The sequence below is a fragment of the Leucopleurus acutus genome, assembly GCF_964270905.1.
Source record: "Leucopleurus acutus genome assembly, chromosome: X".
Classification (NCBI taxonomy): domain Eukaryota; kingdom Metazoa; phylum Chordata; class Mammalia; order Artiodactyla; family Delphinidae; genus Leucopleurus; species Leucopleurus acutus.
Window position 1 is genome coordinate 17295378 of NC_139148.1, and position 19942 is coordinate 17315319.

The 19942-nt window shown below is 40.5% G+C and overlaps 1 protein-coding gene across 5 annotated transcripts in view; it reads left to right on the top strand.

Annotated features, from left to right (window-relative positions):
- Positions 1-8391: 8391 nt before the first annotated feature.
- CNKSR2 (connector enhancer of kinase suppressor of Ras 2) overlaps positions 8392-19942 on the top strand; it is a gene marked incomplete at both ends in the record, with an annotated part of 254832 nt that continues 243281 nt past the window's right edge. For all 5 annotated transcript variants that reach the window (XM_082864886.1, XM_082864885.1, XM_082864887.1 and 2 more), the window contains one exon: positions 8392-8455. In XM_082864886.1, coding sequence (XP_082721012.1) covers positions 8392-8455 — 64 coding nt within the window. The remainder of the gene's footprint in view (positions 8456-19942) is intronic.

A 19942-nucleotide genomic window follows, 5' to 3' on the forward strand; every position in this document is an offset into this window, starting at 1 on the left:
TTATAGGATTCAAGGACAGCTACCATGTTTTACTCATTTTTGTATCTATATTCCTTAGCACATGGCCTATACCGAGTAGATGCTCATGATGAAAAATCAATAAATGATAGCTTCTGCAATGTGCTACAAAGTACTTGAAATAGTTCCTAAGAGACACTAAACAAACCAAAATATTTTCATTACTTAGATGACCCAAATAACTAAGTTTCCTTTCAAAATCAAGAAAATATCAAAAGCAGTGACAAACTTACATGCCTCTCTCTCTTTCTGGATACAGTTCTTGGTCAGTGGGAATAAATGATTTTTTCCACTTGGTATGAGCATCCTTAATTTTCCAATCTTCCTAGAAGTAAATAAGACCCATTTGAGAAAAAATGACAATATCTATGGAGAAAGAAAGAAATCTTCTTTTCCCACTCCCCATCTTTATTCCTCTGTAGTCTGTCAATTATTAGCCAAGGATCAAACAATTTGTCTCCTACCTTAAGTACTTTTTATGTTTAAAATTTTTGATTTATAGATCTGTATTAATTTATAAATAGAACCTCTGAACTTATCTAGCACCAATTTTGCCAGTTCACATTTGCAACTACAAATAAGACTGCTAAATGTTCAGATGAAAATGGACCTAACATCTTGAATGTGAGGGAATTCCCTAAGAGCTAGATGTTTTGTAAATAAATAATGTTAAAGCTCAGAAGAAAGGGTTTAGATCAGGGTTTTGTTTTTATCCTGCAATATTAACACAGGGTTTTTCTTTCATTAGTTATGGGGTTATTTTAGGGAGCCCCAGTGATTGAAGCAAATGCAGTCTTTTCAAATTTGAAATCCAGCTCCTGCTGCTGCTGTTGCTGCTGATTTACTAGGCCAGGGCTGGACTGGCCTAGTTTATCCAGGCAGAGGTTTAGCAGAACTCACTCTTTTTGGGAGTATTTATGGACTTCCGAGATCAGATCTGTGCCAAGTGGTCAAGCAGTACCTAAGCAGCAGCATGGTGGCAGCTGCTAGATTAGTTTATCACACCTCCATAGATTCAGGCTGTAAGGCAAAAACGACCCCAAATGAATTTGGAAAGTTTATTATTTACACAGACAGCAACACAATATCAGCATGGTGTCAACTCCCCATGTCCCTAGTCCCACAGGATGATACCAGACTGGAGGGGCCAGATGACAGATGATACAATTGGTGGGTCACTCTGTCATTGAGGAGCCAACTCTAAACTATAGGTGAACGGTTCTTTAGTCTGAAGCTGTACCTGAAGCTGCTGTGAGATGGCAAGTCCCACGCCTCACTGGAACCAGGGTGGCAGATAAGAAATGGACTTGGGATAGCTCCTCACAGGATCATCTTGCCATGTTCCAGGAAAGATCACAGGGCATTATGCCATGACATGTGTCAGACTGTGGTTGAGCCTTGCATACACAGCCTATGCAGAGATGTGCAAGATGACCAGAGTGCCATGGTAAAGCTGTTCTCCTATAATCTGATGAGGAGGTGAGGATTTCAAAGTCAGCCTAGTTAAAAGGGCCATCATTCTATAAGTGGTGAAAGTATAATCAGATAAGGGTAGGGATCATCAATAGCTCCTGGGATTTCATCAGAAAATAGTATTGCAAGTGGTAGTGGTAAACTGAAGAATTGTTACCATTCATCATGGAGCCATCTGAATAAGATATACACCTAGGTGGGTTATGAGGAAGAAGGAAAACCAACTTGTGAAAAAGTTGATGGCATATATACCAAGGCTTCCCATTTTGACATCCAGTTCTTCCACAGATATCGATAAGGCCACGAGGGATACCTAAACTGACAAAAACACCAGATTTTTCTTCTCAGTTCTTACTGGAACATCATTTTTGCATTTCACACAATTTTGCACTCTTTTCTATCTGAAACTCTTTTTTCATTGGGTTTCCATGACATTGCATTCTCTTGGTTCTCCTTACAATTTTTTTATTTTCTCTTTCTCTTCTGTGGGCTTCCTCCATGGGCATCTCACGCTCTCCTGGTCCTCATTCATATTCTTGTTTTAGTAGTGACTTTCAAGTCTGTATCTTCAGCCCTTATATGTGAATGCAGAAACTGCCTACTGGAAAACCCTTCTCAGCTGTCCCATGGGTAACTCATGTTTAGAGTGTCCACAACAGAATATCTCAGATCACTTCCCTCTTCCAAATCCACTTTTATTTTTTATTTTAGATGGAGAAGAAATAATTTACCCATTCACTAAAGCTAGAATCATGCAAATCATTCTTGATATTGCTCTTTTCCTAACCTTTCATATCTAATCAGTCACCAAGTTCTCCTGAATATTTATTAAATTCAGCCCCTTCTCTCCATCCTCACCTTCACTGATCTATTTCTGACCCAAGACATCTCTTCATTGGTCTATTGCCACATCCTTCAAACTGACTTCTCCCTCCATCCTGTCCCTCTCAAATCTGTGCTCTCCATGGCTGCCAGCCAATATAAAACATAAATATATAAATATGACCAAGTCACTTTATTGCTTAAAATCCTTATATGGCTCTATCTTTTTAGGTTACTTTTTAGTTTGAATTTTTCCCCCTGATCTGGCTATTGCCCACCCCTCCCACCTCATCTCCCATTACCTCTTGCTTTGCTTTCAACTCTAGCCATCCAGGCACCTCTACATAGTGCTCTATAACTGCTCACACATATAGTCTTCCTCCTAGTTGTTAGGTACCCTTCTGTGCATAGTACAGGGCACATCTATCATTGCACTTATCACGTTATCCTATTACATTAATTGTGATTGTTTCTGTTTCCCCTACCAGTCTATGAGCATCTTGGTCATCTTTGCATTCACAAAATCAAGCTCATTTTTCTGATTAAAGGATACAACTTGGGCCACCACATTGGTAGTGTTCAAAAAATGTTTATTTAACAGTAAGTTTATATGCTTTTCATTAATGGCTGCTAAATGCACCAGAAACTTCCCTGATGGGCTAGGGCTAGTTAAGAAAACTAGGTTTCCTAATCTTAGGTGGGCTCTGGGATTTTTATTAGATTGTGATTAATAAAAATCTAACAGCAGGGAATACCTGGAAAGAGCCCTAAAAAAAACCCCTATTGGGATAACTTCAACTCCAGCCAATTTTTCTTCTCTCAGAGATGACTGCTCTGAATCTTGGTCTGGAAAGGACATGGCTTGATTTAATACAATTTACCCTTGAGGCAGAACAGCAAAGAAAGGATTCTACTAATTTAATTATAGTCTCAGGGTGCTTCTCCCTGCTAATCTAAAGGGAGGTTTGGCCCAGAGAAGCACACTTGAAGGCCCATTTATAGTTAAAGATCTCTTCCTACTTGCTTCTCTGACTATTGGAGGCATAGACAGATTGCTATGAGGCTTTAGTTCTTTACTCATAGCTATTAGTTGAATTATACTACAAGAAAATAAAAACATTGTTCCAGAAATTTTGCTTAACTTTCTCTGGAGCAAGTTTTATATATTGTTCCTAAGAATAACTTGTATCTTGTTTAATCACTACTAGTCTCATCAGAATTGCCTAGCTAATTTTTCTGATCAAGGTATACAACTGGGCCAGCACAGAACACGTGCTTTTAGAATTATAGGAAAGGATTGGGCAAAACTAAGTGGAAAAAAGAGGGCTCCCATCCCTTCCTCTCTTTTAGGACAGGGACGACCCACACAGCTGTTCTGTGTTGTCACTTCTCACTAATCATTCAAAAATGAAAGATAAAAGAGAGAAAAAAAATCCTGATAATATATTAATCATTAAAAAAGCAAGAAATCTAAACATTAAACAGAGAGCTATAGAAAAAACACAATCTAAGCAAACTGGGAAAACCACCAGAAAGGGCTCTGCAAGACATTTTGTCTAAATGTTAAATAACTAAAAAACATTAAAATATGTCTTGCCTGGCAAGTCTGAGGTCTGATGCTGAGCAAGCTTCTTAGCAGAAGAATAGGAAGTGAAGATTAAGGCCCCTATAAAAATAACCTAGGTTAGAAATGTGGAGGTTAGAAATCTTTAACTTGCAGCTCCAGAAGAAACATTCACATTATTTACTCCTGTCTTTGGCCCCAAAGAGAAAAAGGCTTTAGGCTCCTCCCCCATCTGCCCTCATCCCTAAGAGTCAGATCCATTGAGCACCTAGATTCTAGTCAGAGAACCTTTGTAAATTTCATATCTGAAGTACTTAGGCTCATTACATATACAAAATCTTAACTGAAAATATTTTGGTCAAGAGATTTTAATTTTTTATTGAACTCTAGAGAGTCTAAAAGACAAAAAAGACAAAACTGTAACAATTGGATTAAACGATGATTTAAAGTGGTTTTTTAAATTAATTAATTAATTATTTGGCTGCGTTGGGTCTTCATTGCTGCGGGTGGGCTTTCTCTAGTTGCGGCAAGCGTGGACTACTCTTCATTGCGGTGCGCGGGCTTCTCATTACAGTGGCTTCTCTTGCTATGGAGCACGGGCTCTAGGCACGTGGGCTTCAGTAGTTGTGGCATGCAGGCTCAGTAGTTGTGGCTCGTTAAAGTGGTTTATTTTGATATGGTTGCAAACATCTCACGAGTTCTATGTCTCCAATTACTCAGTTTAATATTTCTCCTTTGCCTGCTTCCAAAAAGAATCCAAGTCTCCTTCCAAAGAATCAGTTTGGCTTTTATATCTAGACTGTTGAAGTATGTGTCACATATCATTTAGTGCAATGTTTTGATATGTAGTTTATGATAACATACCTTTTCCCCTAATCTTTGAGATTTGTTCATTAAGAGAAGGCAAAACTAAGAGGTTGAAGTTTGTATGTAATAACGCTATACTAACAAAAATGGGGCAAGACATTAACACTGTGAATAATAGGCAAAAAAATATAAAAGCTAGTTTATTTGAAAAGTTGCGGAAAGAAAAATGCAGGATTTAGCTGAGGCATTTGAAGTTAAGAATAAAAGAGTGAACGCAAAGATGATTTAATCATTTTATTTTTCTTCTCCCCAAATCAAGACTATCTGAGTGAAGTCAGCTGTGTTCTTAGAAACTAAGTGAAATAATTAATGCCTATTATGCTGTCAAAATCTAAGGCAAATTTTTGATGTTTTGTAGGGGAAACCTCAGGAAGGACGACTTGGGAAAAATACCTAAGGCCTTGGTGAACGTTATTAGACAGTATAACCCCACACTCACATTTTGGCTAAGTCATTCCTAGTTTTTACAATTACTTTTCTAATAGTTATCTCAGGTGATTATATTAAATAAATTCCTTACTGTAACATATATAGGAGGAGAACATGTACAACTTAATTCTGTGACGTAATTCTCAAAATCCTCTTTCTCTAGGACCTTTTATTCCATCTTCTTTGGTACTGGTTTTTCATGAAATACGTATCTTTTATTTTTACTGCATCCTGGTGTTCGGCATTTGTTTTGATACTCCATTCATTATGCAAACAATATCTCACTTTAAGCTTGCTTACAATATGATGTAGTCTGGTTGCTTGTCATACAAGCACAGTCAGGATATACTGTTTGGTGTTTCAGCCAAATTTCTTCATTTCCTATATTCTCACAGTTGGTACCGCGCAGGAACACTCACGGTGACTCTTAGCCTCCTTTGTAGTTAACTTTCTGATGAGACATATTCAGTTAACATTCAATAGACCTTCCCCTTCCAAAGTACTGTTCAGTTTGGAACACTGATACAAACCGTTTTACTAGTTTTAAAAGTCATATTCTGGAATCACCTTAACTTGGTACTACAATCATGCGTCATGAGCTCAGACAAATTACTTAACATCTGTAAGCTTTATTCATTAATTTATTCAATATTTATTGAACTATGTGTAATAGGCTCTGGGGATAGGAAGTAAATGTGATAGCCAAGAGTTTCTCATCTGTAAAACGTGGCTAATGATAGAGCTGTTTTGAGGATAAAATATATGTAAAGTACTTAGCACAGTGCTCAGTAAATGTTCATTGTTATTATTAGCAGTATTATTTTGATCAAATTACTTTTAACATCTCCCTGTGACTGTAACCTCTAATGATTCACAATGCATCCATTCCATTCCGTTTCTGAACATAAAGCTACTCCATAAAGTACTGATGCTGGAAATGATCTTTTCTAGAAATATTGATGCAATGTTCCGAGAACACTGGAATGTAGGCACTCTAAAATACAATACCTTTCACACCTGGTCAGCCAAGAAAAAAACTGTAAATCACAACCACGGTCTGGATTATGAAAGGAAAGTGCTATACCTGTACCGTCTGAGTGTAGACTTGTCTAGATAATCTACATTTCTTTCCAAATTCTCTCATATACTTTTTTTTTTTTTTGTGGTACGTGGGCCTCTCATTGTTTTGGCCTCTCCCGTTGCAGAGCACAGGCTGCGGACGCGCAGGCTCAGTGGCCATGGCTCACGGGCCCAGTCACTCCGTGGCATGTGGGATCCTCCCGGACCGGGGCACGAACCCGTGTCCCCTGCATCGGCAGGCGGACTCTCAACCACTGCGCCACCAGGGAAGCCCTCTCATATACTTTTAAGTTTGTATTATTAGAAAAATAAATAACAAGCCTACAGACAGGCCATCTTAAGTTTTACTTGTTGTGTATCACTAGCCTGAAATGATCAAAAATATTTTTACTGTGGTTTCAGCTCTTTGTGGCGGGGGAGGGGGCAGGTGGGGGTGATGTCAACTCATGTTAGTTGAGAAAAGTGGCAGCTCTGCATCTCATGCAATTGAACTAGAGAAAATGGGTTACTGCAAGAACTGGCAAAACCTATTGCCATTATTGCAATGGTTATAGAAATAAAATGAGTTTCTCTTTTACTCAGTGGAACTATTTAAGAATGACAAAGAGAAAACACCTACAACGGTGGCAGAGACTTTGCGTCCAAACGTTCTAGTTTGAATTATTTGTCGTTTAAGTCGAGCCTCATTAGGTAAACTGTTTTACTAAGGACTGCACAGGAGCCTGTGTAAGATTTCGGAAGAACAGGAGTTTTGAAGAACCATGTTGTTTACACTCTGTCACTCATTTTCAAGCCCAGTGTTACCCTTCAGTTCTTACACAAGAATATCTGAAAACAAAAGGACATCCTCTAAAATGGGTACTGGGTGCTCTGAGCGTCGGAGGAGTTGGCCGAAAACCAGACACCAAGCCCTTCAAAAGGCACGTGGGGCCGAACCTCCCTCGGAATCGCCACGGCCGGCGCTCGAAGGCTCCAGGCTCCGCGCCTGACTTCCCAGGGCCGGTGCAGCACCGGGGGCGGTCCGACAGCACCGGCCCTCCTGCCTCGTCATCGCTGCGTTTCTGGCTGGCGGAGCCCGGTCCCCGTCCGCGGCATTCCACGCCTCCGTCTCCGCGGGCGTACGCGGGGCTGGGGAATCACCTCGGGAGCCCACTCAGCAGCGGGGAGGGCGGGAGCGAGGAAAGCCCGGGCTCCCGCTGTAACCCCCGAACTCAGCGGCGTCCCCCACCCCTCGGCGGCGGGGCCGCAGGTACCTCCTCAGCTGCCTCAGCATTCGGCGCTCAACTGGTGGGCAGCCCGTCCCGCCGCCGCCACGTCCGCTCAGAGGCCCTTCGGAGCCGCACTCCCGCCGCCGGCACCTGACTGACTGACTGACTGGCTGACTGGCTGACCGACCGAACCGAGGTTGGAACCCGGGCCGCCGCCACGGCCGCCGCCGCCGCGCACGCGCTCCTCGCCCGCCTCCGTCCCGGGGCGGCCCGCTGGGCGGGAACGCGACGCTACGAGCCGCCCGCACCTGCCTGACTGACAGGCGGACCCCGGCATCGGGCCTCGTGCCGGCGCGCGCACGCGCACGCGCCTGGCGCGGCTGCCGTCGGCCCCGGGGGCGGGACCGCGCGGCAGCGAGCGGGCGGGGGGCTCGTGGTGCGCGCGCCCCGCACCCGAGGGCTGCGGAGAGATATTTTGGGTGGCAGGAGGCCCCTCGTCATTTCCGCCGGGCTGCTGGTCGTGCCGGGGGCTTCACTCTCGCGCACGAGGCGAACGGGCAAGTTGGCTGCGGGCGTGTGGCGGCAGCTCCTTCCATTAGCGCTGCGACCCTCGGCAGTGCAAGCCATGAACTGAAGCCCCGGAGGGACGGAGACCCGAGCGGAGTTGCGGAGCCACGGCAGCAGCCGCCGCCTCAGCGGGGAGCGAGCAGACCCGGCGCGGAGCCGCGACCCCGGCGCCTTTCCCTCCCCGTCACCGCTCCCACCGCTGCAGCCGCGAGACTCGACACACAAAAGCCGCTTTCTCCGCGCCGCCCGCCCAGCGAGGCAGCAGCCAGCGAGGGACCCCACCTGAGGGCGGCTCGGGCTGCTGAGTTCGTTTTGTGTCTGAGCTCCGAGGTCCGCGCCCCGCGCGGAACCGACCCTGTGCTCATGGCTCTGATCATGGAACCGGTGAGCAAATGGTCTCCGAGTCAAGTAGTGGACTGGATGAAAGGTAATGCCCGCTGTGCGGAGGGCGAGGCGGCCCTGGGGCTCGGGGTCCCGGCGCACGGGAGGGAAGGGGCGCCCGCCGCGGCCGAGCCCGCCATCGGGGCTGCAGCCGGCTGATCGTGGGGCGCCGAGGGCAGCGGGGGACCTCCAGGGCTGACTGGGGCTCGGGATCCTGGTCTCCTATTGTCTCCAGCCAGTGGCTTCCCATCCGGAGAGGGGCGCGGAGAGCGCGGGGGTGGCCGGGGCGACCCGATGGGAGGCTGGGAGCCGGACGGCGGAATCCCTGTCAGTCTTTCCGGCTCCTAGCTCCCTTTGGTGCCCCCAGGCCGGGAGGACGTGTCGACCCTGCCTTCTCCCCTCAGGGAGGAGCCCCCAGGGACGGTCGCCCGTTCCCCGGCCCCTTTGTTCCTGGGAATCCTGACGCCCCCTTGGCGGCCACCCCTGCCAAGTGCCTTTTCTTGCGCCAACTCTCCCTGCAACTTTTAAGCCCACATAATGGTGTCAGGACGCGGCCGCCGGGGTTTGGATCCGGAGAGCTCCCCCTCTTCCCCAGGTTGGGCTGAGGATGCTCGGGGGATGCGCTGCTTTGGGGGAGAGGAAAACATGCTTCCCCTGGGACAGCATCTGCGCTGGTATCTGTGGCTCCTCCTGTGCATCCCCCCGCGTCCTTTGCCTCCTCCTCTTCTGGCGGCTTGAGGCTTTGAATCTTAAAGCTTTTAATTGGGGGCTCGACCCCAGGTGTAAAGTGATGCACATTCAAGTGTCCCCTCATTTATTCCATCTTGAAGACTCTCCCCTTTTTTCCCCTGGGCAATTTCTAATAACCATACTTAAAGACATTCGCCCTCTTAATCTCAAACGTGGGCTTTTTCTCTGTCCCTGGGCTTTCCTGCCTCACTATCTCCCTCTGTTGTCTGTTGTCTGAGTTAGAGGACCCTCTCCTCACGACCACTGCGCCCCCTCCCATCCCCAAGATTCCTAAGATTTGGGGAATGCTGACAGAGGATGGAGGGGATGGACAAAAAAGGATTCCTCGCCGCACTTGGGAGATGTTAAGAGTTTTGCTTGTGGTTATTCCTAGGCACAAACTCTGGGTAGATTAGTCAGGGCCCAAAGGCTTATCATTTGCAAATGCAGTTTCAAAGATGAGGGAGCCCCTTCTTAGGGCTTGCTTAGCAGTCAGACTTTCTAAGCTCCAGGTACTTTAGAACGAAAGTAGCGTGATTGGAAGTGATTGAGAGCAACAGAGGGAAACTCAATTTTTTTTTCTTTTTCCCCCGAGCCTTTTCAGCCTCTTGCTTGTCTTGTGGATTTTCCTTTATCCATTTGCTTTCCTTTTATTCCCTTACTTGCCCCTTTATTCTTCATTTATTTCGTTTTTCTTTTCTAATATGTGGAAAGTGCTTTGTAACTGCAAAGCGCAGTACAAATGAGAGTGTACTGAATTAAATCGAATTCATTATTTATCGACTGCCCCCCTGTGTGCGGTGCATTGTGCTAAGGTGCCATGGGTGCCATGACTAAGACAAAGTCCTGCAGTGGCTCATTATTTTTTTCTGTTTCTTCTTCTGTTTTCATATTGCTATTGAAATTCTGCTCTCCTAGATTCCCACCAATTTTTCCCCCCTTCGGATTGTCAGATGCAGACAAACATCTAACTTCTGTGTTTCTCAGTCATGGAAGAAAGAGCCAGAGCACATGCGAAAAGCAAGACTGCTTAATTAAAACCCTTTCTTTGAATTTGCCTAAAAGATTACTTCAATTTGAGTCTTGTTACTGAAATACTCAAAGAAAAGCTATCTTGGCTCCTTGGGAGTCAGATTACCTTCAGAGACTACCTCTCACAAATTCCCATGATGCTTGTAGTGAGTGCTGCATACTCCATCTTCTTCACCTCCCACCCTCCCAGTACATTCTTGCACTTTCCCCACTCTCTACACTTTAGGTCCACTGAAGCATGTAGAACATATGATGTACATATTCTGACACACATTTTTAGTTTCTCAGTACACTAGTCCTTTAAAAATCTCTCCAGCCTAAAATGCAGCTTCTTTGGAGTTGGGCTTACATCATTAGCTGTGATTTTAAGTGATTGTTATATTTAAGTTGAATAACTTATTTTCATACCTGTTGGTGATGCATCTTAGAGCTATTTGAGAAGACAGAATTTGTGTATCTTTGTATACATTAGACTGGAAGAGAATAACTGATGTCATTATCTGTATATTTCAAGTCCCAAACTGCTTACTGCTGAAATTTCCATAATCTTCATATAAATTTGATTTGAGATATTATCAGAAAATAAGGTTTAAAAAAATACTAAGATGAAACAAGCATTTCCTCAAATTAATTAACTTAATTAAGGTAACGTACACTATTAGCTTAATTAATCCCCCCCACCCTTTTCCCCAAATAAACTTTACAAAATACACTTAAAAATACTTTTCACCCTTTCTTCAGATGCACTAATGTTTAAAAGTCAATTAATTTAGGCTGTAGCTTTGGAATGGCCAAACCTCATTTAGTGTTGTATAATGTATAGTGTTATAAAGGCAGTACCAAAGGATGAACAGGACTTTTGAACAACTGCAGCATTGTGGGAGTTCTTTAAAACATGCTCCTAATGTGACAGTTTCATCATCCTTAACATTTAAAGCATATATATGGCATATGCTTTCACCTAGTCACAATCGTAGATAGTTATAACTCTCTTTAGTAAGGTATATGCTTTATGCTCTTTCTAGGGTATTTTTTTCCTTCACTAAACAGAAAAGGAACCATTAAGCATATAAGAATAGCATGGCCATATGTTTAATGCTTCCAGACAATTTATAGAAGTGCAATAGAAACTCAGTCAGCAGAGAAGGAAATGAAGGGAAAAACCCCTGGCTGACAAGATTATTAAACTTTGGTAGAATATATTCAAGATTAATTATGAAGGACCATATATACACTGCAATTCACTTTAATTTATTACTTTTTATTAAAATATATTTGAGGGACACGTAAGTATTAAATTTATGTTAATTATTATTAAAAAACAGTATGAGGAAATACTTCCTATTTTTTTGCTCACCCCTAACTCCACTATTTGTGAAATCCAATACTCATTGAATTTTCTCCTGACAATAGAAATTTGATGTGACACAGTGTCAATGTTAGTTCCAGTAAATGTATGAACTCCTCATGAGTCAGTAGAATAAGCATTTATATCCCACATTATCCTGATAGTACTTCAGGCTATTAGGAAATGTCTCATAGCCTTCAAAATTAATTTTAAAAATTAATTTTATAAAAATATTTTTTGAGAAAATCAAATACTCATCATTTAGTGCTTGCAACTAACCTTTTTCAGTTGGAAATTACATTCAGTCCTCCTGTAGTTTTGACAAAATTTTAAAACATAAACCTTTTTACAGTGAATAAAAGCAAAGCAGTTATTGGGAAAAGCTATAGGTAGAAAAGTAGGCCAATAACTGTTTCTAATTTTTGCACAGTCTGTTACTCTAAAATACATTATTTCTCAGCTCCTGTCTGTTCACTTGCAGGGCCTGGAAATATTTCATAATCTGCAGTTGCTTGAGTCTACTTTTTTTGCCTTCTGAAATACAACAAAAACCTTTGAACACGTTTGGGCCCCTATTATTAATTTTATCATTAATTTTCCTTGTCCATGTCACACCCAATAATTCCAGTTTTTTTCTCACACCTTTTCTGCCTTTTGAAATTCTTTCAAAATATCCAGATGACTAAGATAAAGTTATTTTCCGGGGCCAGCTCCCTTTCTGACATTTTTTCCAGTGATCTTTAATCCCTTTCTGGATCAAATAAAATGGATTATTGTTTTCAGAGTCAACGGACAGGCCCCGCTTTGCTGATCTTCTCTTATGGTCTCTGTGACTTAGCTCCATGCACTCTTATGTTATTATGATTCCTAAAATCATCTAAATTTTTAAGATAGCCTCTGAAGCCATCCCACAATTAACTGCTCTGGTCTTTCCTGTTTACTATAAACCATTTTCTTTAAGAAGCATTCACTGACTTCTAATTTCTGTCCTGATGACTCAGCCTTCTTGAGGACAGAAAATGAAATACATTATTTTAGGTATTAAAAAACAAAGATAAAGCCAACGTTTTGCATACAACCCTAAAAAGAGGAAAATGCAGTGATGAAATAAGATCTATTTAGTGTAAAAGTTTACATGCTCTAGAGGAAAATGTGTCCCATAACGGAAAGCAGTTTTGACAGGTACAATGCCCTTTAGTAATTTTTTTTCCCCCTTATAGGACCCAGAGCTGAAGTTGAAATTTATCTTAATCAGGTGAAGGAAAATGTCAAAATTTTGAGTTAAACTGTTTTGAGAGAGAGATCAGAAATAATTTTGTGGCAGGAACTTGAGAAGTATACACCGTAAGGGAAAAAAAATATGCTAAATGTTTAAATTGGTGCTATTACCTCTTTTTGAAAAATTAGGTTTTTTCTCAATTGCAGCGTGACTAGATAGTAACCAACAATCACCTACTTTGGATTTGACATTTTTGGAACAGGAATTCTTGTCATTTTATACAAAGAGGAAATTTACCTTTTTGATATGTAGAGTTTAGTTCACAAGAAACGTTTTGTTTGTAGTGTCATTAACATTTGCTCCTTAAGGTAACACACATGATATAGTGCATAGTAGGAAAAAAAAGAGTTTATTTATGTAGATGTATTCTAGTTCTTAGATATTTACTTAGTACTTCAGCATGGAAGGTGCTTTGATGGATGAATTTAAATAATTCCCTGCTTTGGAGAAATTAGTCTCTGTAAGGGTTGGCAGTGACATTGGCAAACCTATGCCAAGACAGAGACAGGTACCAACTAGTACATTTGGTAAATTTTAAGAGTTTGCATATGTATACAAGCACCAATGGAAAGAGAAGATGATGATTTTAGTAAGTCAGGAAGGAATCCATGGGGAAGGTTTGAGCAACTGTTTAAGCAGTTTATTTAATTAAGGTATATTCTAAGAGGGATGTATTCTAAATGTAGAAGCACAGCAAGAGACTCTAGAGTTGAGATGGGGCGATTAACCAGAGGCGTTGAGTTTACGTTTGTCTGGTTGAAAGAGAAAGGTGGGCAGTACAGGGAAAGTGAGGGAGGAGCATGAGTAGGTGGCACAAAAGTACAAGAACAAATCTGCATTTCACAAAGACAATAAAACTCTCATCATGTCCTGAGTTTAAATAAATACCACATTATAAAACTTCGGCTGCCAAAAATAAGCCCATTTCTGTTTCTCAGGAATAATTTGGAAATAATGTTAAAATGAGTTATTTTGAATATTAATTACATCATTAACATTATGTTGTTGGATATTTAGAATTTTACTGATCCAAATTCTTACATGAAGAATGCAGATTGGCTTTTAAATGTTGATGTTGTTCTTAAAGCAATGATAAATTATCATTTTCATTCATAGCAGAGTGACCTCAGATTAGGACCTAACATTTTCTTAATGACTTTTAGCGTTCTATGTGACTTCCCTCACACACAAGGCTTATTGTGAAAGATGAAGCATTAGCTTCTATAAAGAGTCCTAGAAGGATGGATCATCAGTACTAATTTAAAGGTGGGGGAAAGGGAGGGTAAGTAATTTGAAAAACAAAATGGAGTCTAAAGCTTTATGTTTATGAGTTTGTCATGGATTAGTGTCTGGCTCAAGAATAGGCTCATTGTTTTGAATAGCATTCAGTGAGTGAATTCAGTTTTCACGCATAGCATAGGCCTGTGCTACCCAAAATGGTACATTTCTGTGGTTGTGAAAGCCAAATGATCAAAAGCCAAAAAGTTGATTTTTGCTAAGTATTTTAAAATATTATTTTTATATTAAAATAAACATAGATATTATATTCATGGTATAGAAAGCAAAATTGGCATGATTTTAAAGATGAGACCAGAGGCTTAACAGGAATTTTAGCCTTGCAGCAGGCTGTTTTAAAGCTGTGTTTCCCAGACCTCCCAGGGTTATGAGTACACTCTGTTCAGCAGTTAAGGATACATCAGTGGAAAAGTTTGAGAAGTGGTGGTTGGGTTTAGAAAAGGTAAAATTTATGTACTCTGCTTCCTCTTTTTCTCCTCTTGCAAAGGATAAAATATTATCTTTTCAGTCAAGGTCATGATAATTACAGCATCTTACTTTGTTTGATCCATAAACCTGTAGTCAGGATGAACTTCTTGAGAATGATTCCCATCTAATCCTATCTTCCCCATCAGCTTAAAAAATTTAATGGTTTCTCACTGTTTTTAGGATAAAGTCCTTAAAATGGCCTATAAGACCCTGGAAGGTTTGGCTGTTGCCTGTGAGGTAAACCTCATTGCTAGCACTAGCTACTCGGGCCTTCTTTCAGTCCTGTTTACCCAGCCCTTGAGCCTTTGCACTTTTGCTTCACCCAGTTAAATCCTGCTCATCCTTCAGATCTCAAGCCTTCCCTCCTCTGCCTCAGAAAAGCCTTCCTGAATCGCCATATCACATCAAATCCTCAGTTATGCACTCTCTTGGTACCGTGTATATCTTCTTTGTTCCATTTGCCAGTTTTATTTTTTACCTTTATTTGTATGATTATTTGATGAGGGCAGGGAACCCATCTTTTTGCATAACAGTGCATAAGAAAGTATCTGGTGAAAAGTAGGCGCTTAGGAAATATTTGTTGAGTAAAGGAATAAATAAATTTATTCACAGATTACTGGTCTGTCGACAAATCTGCTTTCCTAAATGACGATGCACGTAAAGTCCCTTATAATGCCCTAATGGATACTTCAGAGACGAGTTGTATACTGTGTGCCAGAATACAGTGTAAGTAGGGTTGCTTTGTCCATTTTTCATAGTTGTGTTGCTGTCTAGCCAATTCAATGATCTAAATCATGGTGTAGATTCATTTCGTTAAGAAACGTTAATAATTTCAGTGAATCTATAACACTTCCGTGTTTATGCTATAAATATTATTTGCTGATGTCATTTCATAGGCCAACACAATAGGCAAACTTCTTAAAAAATTAAAACATACCCCTTTTCTTAAGTATTTTCTTTCATACAAATTTTCTAATTGTTTCTTCATTTTGGTGTTTTTAAAAGAACACCATATGGGCTTCCCTGGTGGCGCAGTGGTTGAGAGTCCGCCTGCCAATTCAGGGGACACGGGTTCGTGCCCCGGTCTGGGAAGATCCCACATGCCGCGGAGCGGCTGGGCCCGTGACCCATGGCCGCTGAGCGTGCGCGTCCGGAGCCTGTGCTCCGCAACGGGAGAGGCCACAACAGTGAGAGGCCCCCGTACCACAAAAAAAAAAAAAAAAAAGAACACCATATATTTTGGAATGCATGGTAGAATGAAATTGAAAAAAATGCCTTACATTTTTCCTCTTAAAAAAGTAAAGAAAATAAAGTTCATATAAGAAATTTAAATATATTTTTCTGTTGTGAGAAGAAAATGCCCTTTATTTGTTAATATAGAGGATAAAATGAAAAAAAAAGCCCGTTAGCTTAATGAGAACCATTATCTTCTCATTATATTTAATGTTGAATCTACATTTTTATTAATAGGAATAAAATTAAGATATTTAAAGATGCATCTTAAATCAGCATTTGTTATATAACTTCATCTCACTCTGATTTTCAAAAATAAATTTAAATTTTTTAAACCAAATATAAATTTATTTGGACTAATTTTTGAAGAGCACTCATTAAGAACCTATGTAGATAGTTACTGTAAAGCATAACTTGTTGAATACAGGTGCCTCATGTGGATTTTTTGTGAATTACATACTACTAGTAGGCACGTTATAGAGATTTTTCTAATAAAGTGTGCCCCTCCCCCTAAATTTAGAATTGTTAAAACATAAATCAGAATAAGTGAAATTTTTAAGACTTTAACATAACTTTGCCTGTCTGTTAACTCTTAATAAAACAACACCTTCGGGCTTAAATGTTCTAGCTAGTACTGCAAATCAGTGGATTGCAATTGTGCCCTGGTTTGAATTACAAATAACCATTAAACATGCTAGTATTTTTTTTAACTTGAAAGATGTATTTAATTTCTTGTTCAATTCCAATTTAAATTACAATCATTAATTCTAATAGAAGCTTTCATTATCTTATTCTTTCAATTTCAGAAAAGAAAGGGTTGTGGGTATTTGCATAAATTCATTGAATTTTAAATTTTACTAAAGTACAATAACTGCTGTTTTAGTTTTCTGTGTTCATCTATTGAATATTTTGTCACAACATAAAATTGTTTTAAAAACCAAGATTTATTAAATAAACCAAAACTCACAATGGCATTAATGTATTCTAGTTTGCCACAGTAAGAACACTGTTACATAACTAATATCAAATGTAGCATACTTGTCTGTTTTATATTTACTTGACATTAATGTTCTTGGAAATTAGTGTGTTTTTTTTTGCGATACGCGGACCTCTCACTGTTGTGGCCTCTCCCGTTGCGGAGCACAGGCTCCGGACACGCAGGCTCAGCGGCCATGGCTCACGGGCCCAGCCGCTCCATGGCATGTGAGATCTTTCCTGACCGGGGCATGAACCCGTGTCCCTGCATCGGCAGGCGGACTCTCAACCACTGCGCCACCAGGGAAGCCCCAGAAATTAGTTTTATTAGGTAGGTTGGATAGTCTTCTGATAAGATGATAGGAAGAAACTGCGTTGTTACTTGCTTTTAAAGTGTTACCCAATATCCTCTTGTTTGTTTGAACTTTTTATTTTGTTTCAGCCATATCTGCTATTTTTTAAATGGGCTTGCAACATGGTTTTTGTCTAGAAGAAATCAATGGAAGGCTGACTTAGATCCTGGATTTTACTTTTTCCAACTTGTTTACACAAAGATTACAAAATAATCTATTTTTTAGCAAGATGTTAGACTTCTAATTAATTTATTAATAAAAAACCTTTGAAATACTTGTTTTAAGTAATTATGCTCAATGAGTAATTTCAACAGCATTAGCGGAATTCTTGTTATAATTTTGGTATGTTTTATATGTGTATGTGGGAGTTTATTTCAGCTATCCATATTATTTTCAAAATGTTTGATACTCCTGGCGACTTGTGATTTTTTTTCACCTGGCTGAGCAGAAAATTCATATTTTAAGTTTGTGTAATTCACTTATATTTTGGCTATGTAAACGAGGTACTGGGCTATTAAAAATATATATAAAAGAGAAAGAATTGTAGAGTTGTTGCTACTGGTGCTCAAAATAGACATTAGAGTCCAGTTGCTAGTTTTTCTCCCTGCCTGCCAGAGCCTGTGTGGAAACCAAGTTGAGTGTGGTGCGAGCCCGCATATGGATGGCAAGGCAGGTGCTCCTTCCCCATTTCCCTCTGCATTGGTGACATGGTGAGTTTTGCGACCGTCTCTGTTGGCACCAATGTTGCATTAAATTAATGACAGGTTTGCTTATCTAGAAGGCTGCTACCTTGCCCAACAGCTGTCAGACCAGAGGCTTTCAATTTGATGTTGAATTGTGACAAGCAGAGAGCAGCTCATTCTATGGAATGTTTAGAGCTAGATAATTTTTCTTTCTAATCTGTCCCTAGACATAATGTTTTAAGTCTATTTATGGTAAAAACATGCTAATTCAGATTGTTTATTTGGGATTTGTGATAATTTGAGTAGGTTCCTATTGAACTTTACTTTTGATATGTGAAGAAAGGGCTTGCTGATCAATCTAATAGTGTAATTAAGATTGGAAAGAAATTGTTTGATCCTGGAGGATGTGATGTTTTTAAGTATCATACTTTGCCAGGAGCCATTTCCATAGTGAAAATACGCAAGCTAGAAATGAGTTATATTTTTAGTTAGGATTTCTACATACTTGGTTGGAGTCAGTTTTTTGACTTTTTGGAATATTTTTGCAAACATCCTGTAGTACAGCTTGGTTCTTCCCCTCATTAGCCCATGTTATAAAGGTCTCATGCATTTCACATCTATTAGTAGTAGTAGTACTTAAAAGTGAAATAAGGGACAGTTGTTAACACCCTTTAACAGGTAAGTTACAGAAGTTAAGCAGCTCAACAGAGATGTACAGCTGTTCAGTGATGGAATTAGGTTGAACATTAACTCTTTTTTCTTTTCTGCCTACTGGATTGGATTTACACTTCCATGGATGAAGAACATAGTTCAAGTTTATACATAATTATCTTCAGACTTGACTTTTTAAAAGTTTCTGAATTTTCTACCTTTTAAAAATTGGCACCATTTAGTATATAATAAAGAGTACTTTGAAATCAGATGCCTGTGTTAGTTATATCCAGGCTCCATTACTTCCTAGCTGTGTGATCTTAGTGAGGGAGAGTTGAAGTAACTTGCCAGGTTTTCTCATTTTTGTAAAATAAGGGTGATAATATTACCTACCTCATAGGGTTATGGTATGCTTAAAACGATGCCTAGCACACAGCAAGTGCATGATAAAGGTCAGCTTTTTTTTAATTATGAAGAAGTTTCATTCTATTGGTAATCTTCAGAGGCAGAACTATTAATAGATAATATTTATTGACTGCTTACTATATACCGTGTACTGTGCTAGGTGCTTTCCCTGTGTCATCTTATACTTATCCTAGCCCTGAAAGGTTGGAATTATCCCTGTTTTACAGATGCAGAAACTCTTTCTTAGAAACGTTGAATCACTTGTCCTGTATACCAAAATATTTATCAAGCAGGTGTTCAATAAATATTTTCAAGAATGAATAAATATTAAGTGGAAGAAGCAGAATTTTAATGAATTTCTAACTGGTTCTAAAACATAATATGATTACCTTGCCTTTCTACCAGGGATAGATGTGACATGAGAGGAATCCTGGGAACATTTGCAAAGATGTTGATGTCCTCTCTGTCAGACCTACTTTCTTAAGTGTGTGGTAAGGTGGGGTGTGGTCATTGGGTTCTTTTGACCTCTATAGGGGTGTGTGTGTGTGTGTGTGTGTTGTGTGTTGTGTGTGTTGTTGGTTGGTGATAAAGCGTTTCCACTCAAAATAGAACTTTAGCCAGTGACAAAAATGCCACATACAACTATAGTATTGGTGACATTTTTTTTTTGACCATGCTGCACGGCATGAGGATCTTAGTTCCCTGACCAGGGGTCAAACCCGTGCCCTCTGCAGTGGAAGCACAGAGTCTTAACCACTGGGCGCCCAGGGAAGCCCCTCATCTTTCTTATTTTGAAGTGAACTCCAAGAGTTTGATGCTCTCCTCTTCTGAGTGTAGACCTAGGCAAAAGATCTACTTTAGGCTACTACTACTAACCAGCCCAGTTCTGAGATGTTTTGTTCTCAAAGGATTGCTAATAAAAGTACATGGTGCCTCATGAAAAGATGCTCAACATCACTAAGCTTCAGGGAAATGCAAATCAAAACCCCAATGAGATATCACCTCACACCGTCAGAATGGCTGTCATCAAAAATACCACAAATAATAAATGTTGGCAAGGATGTGGAGAAAAGGCAACCTT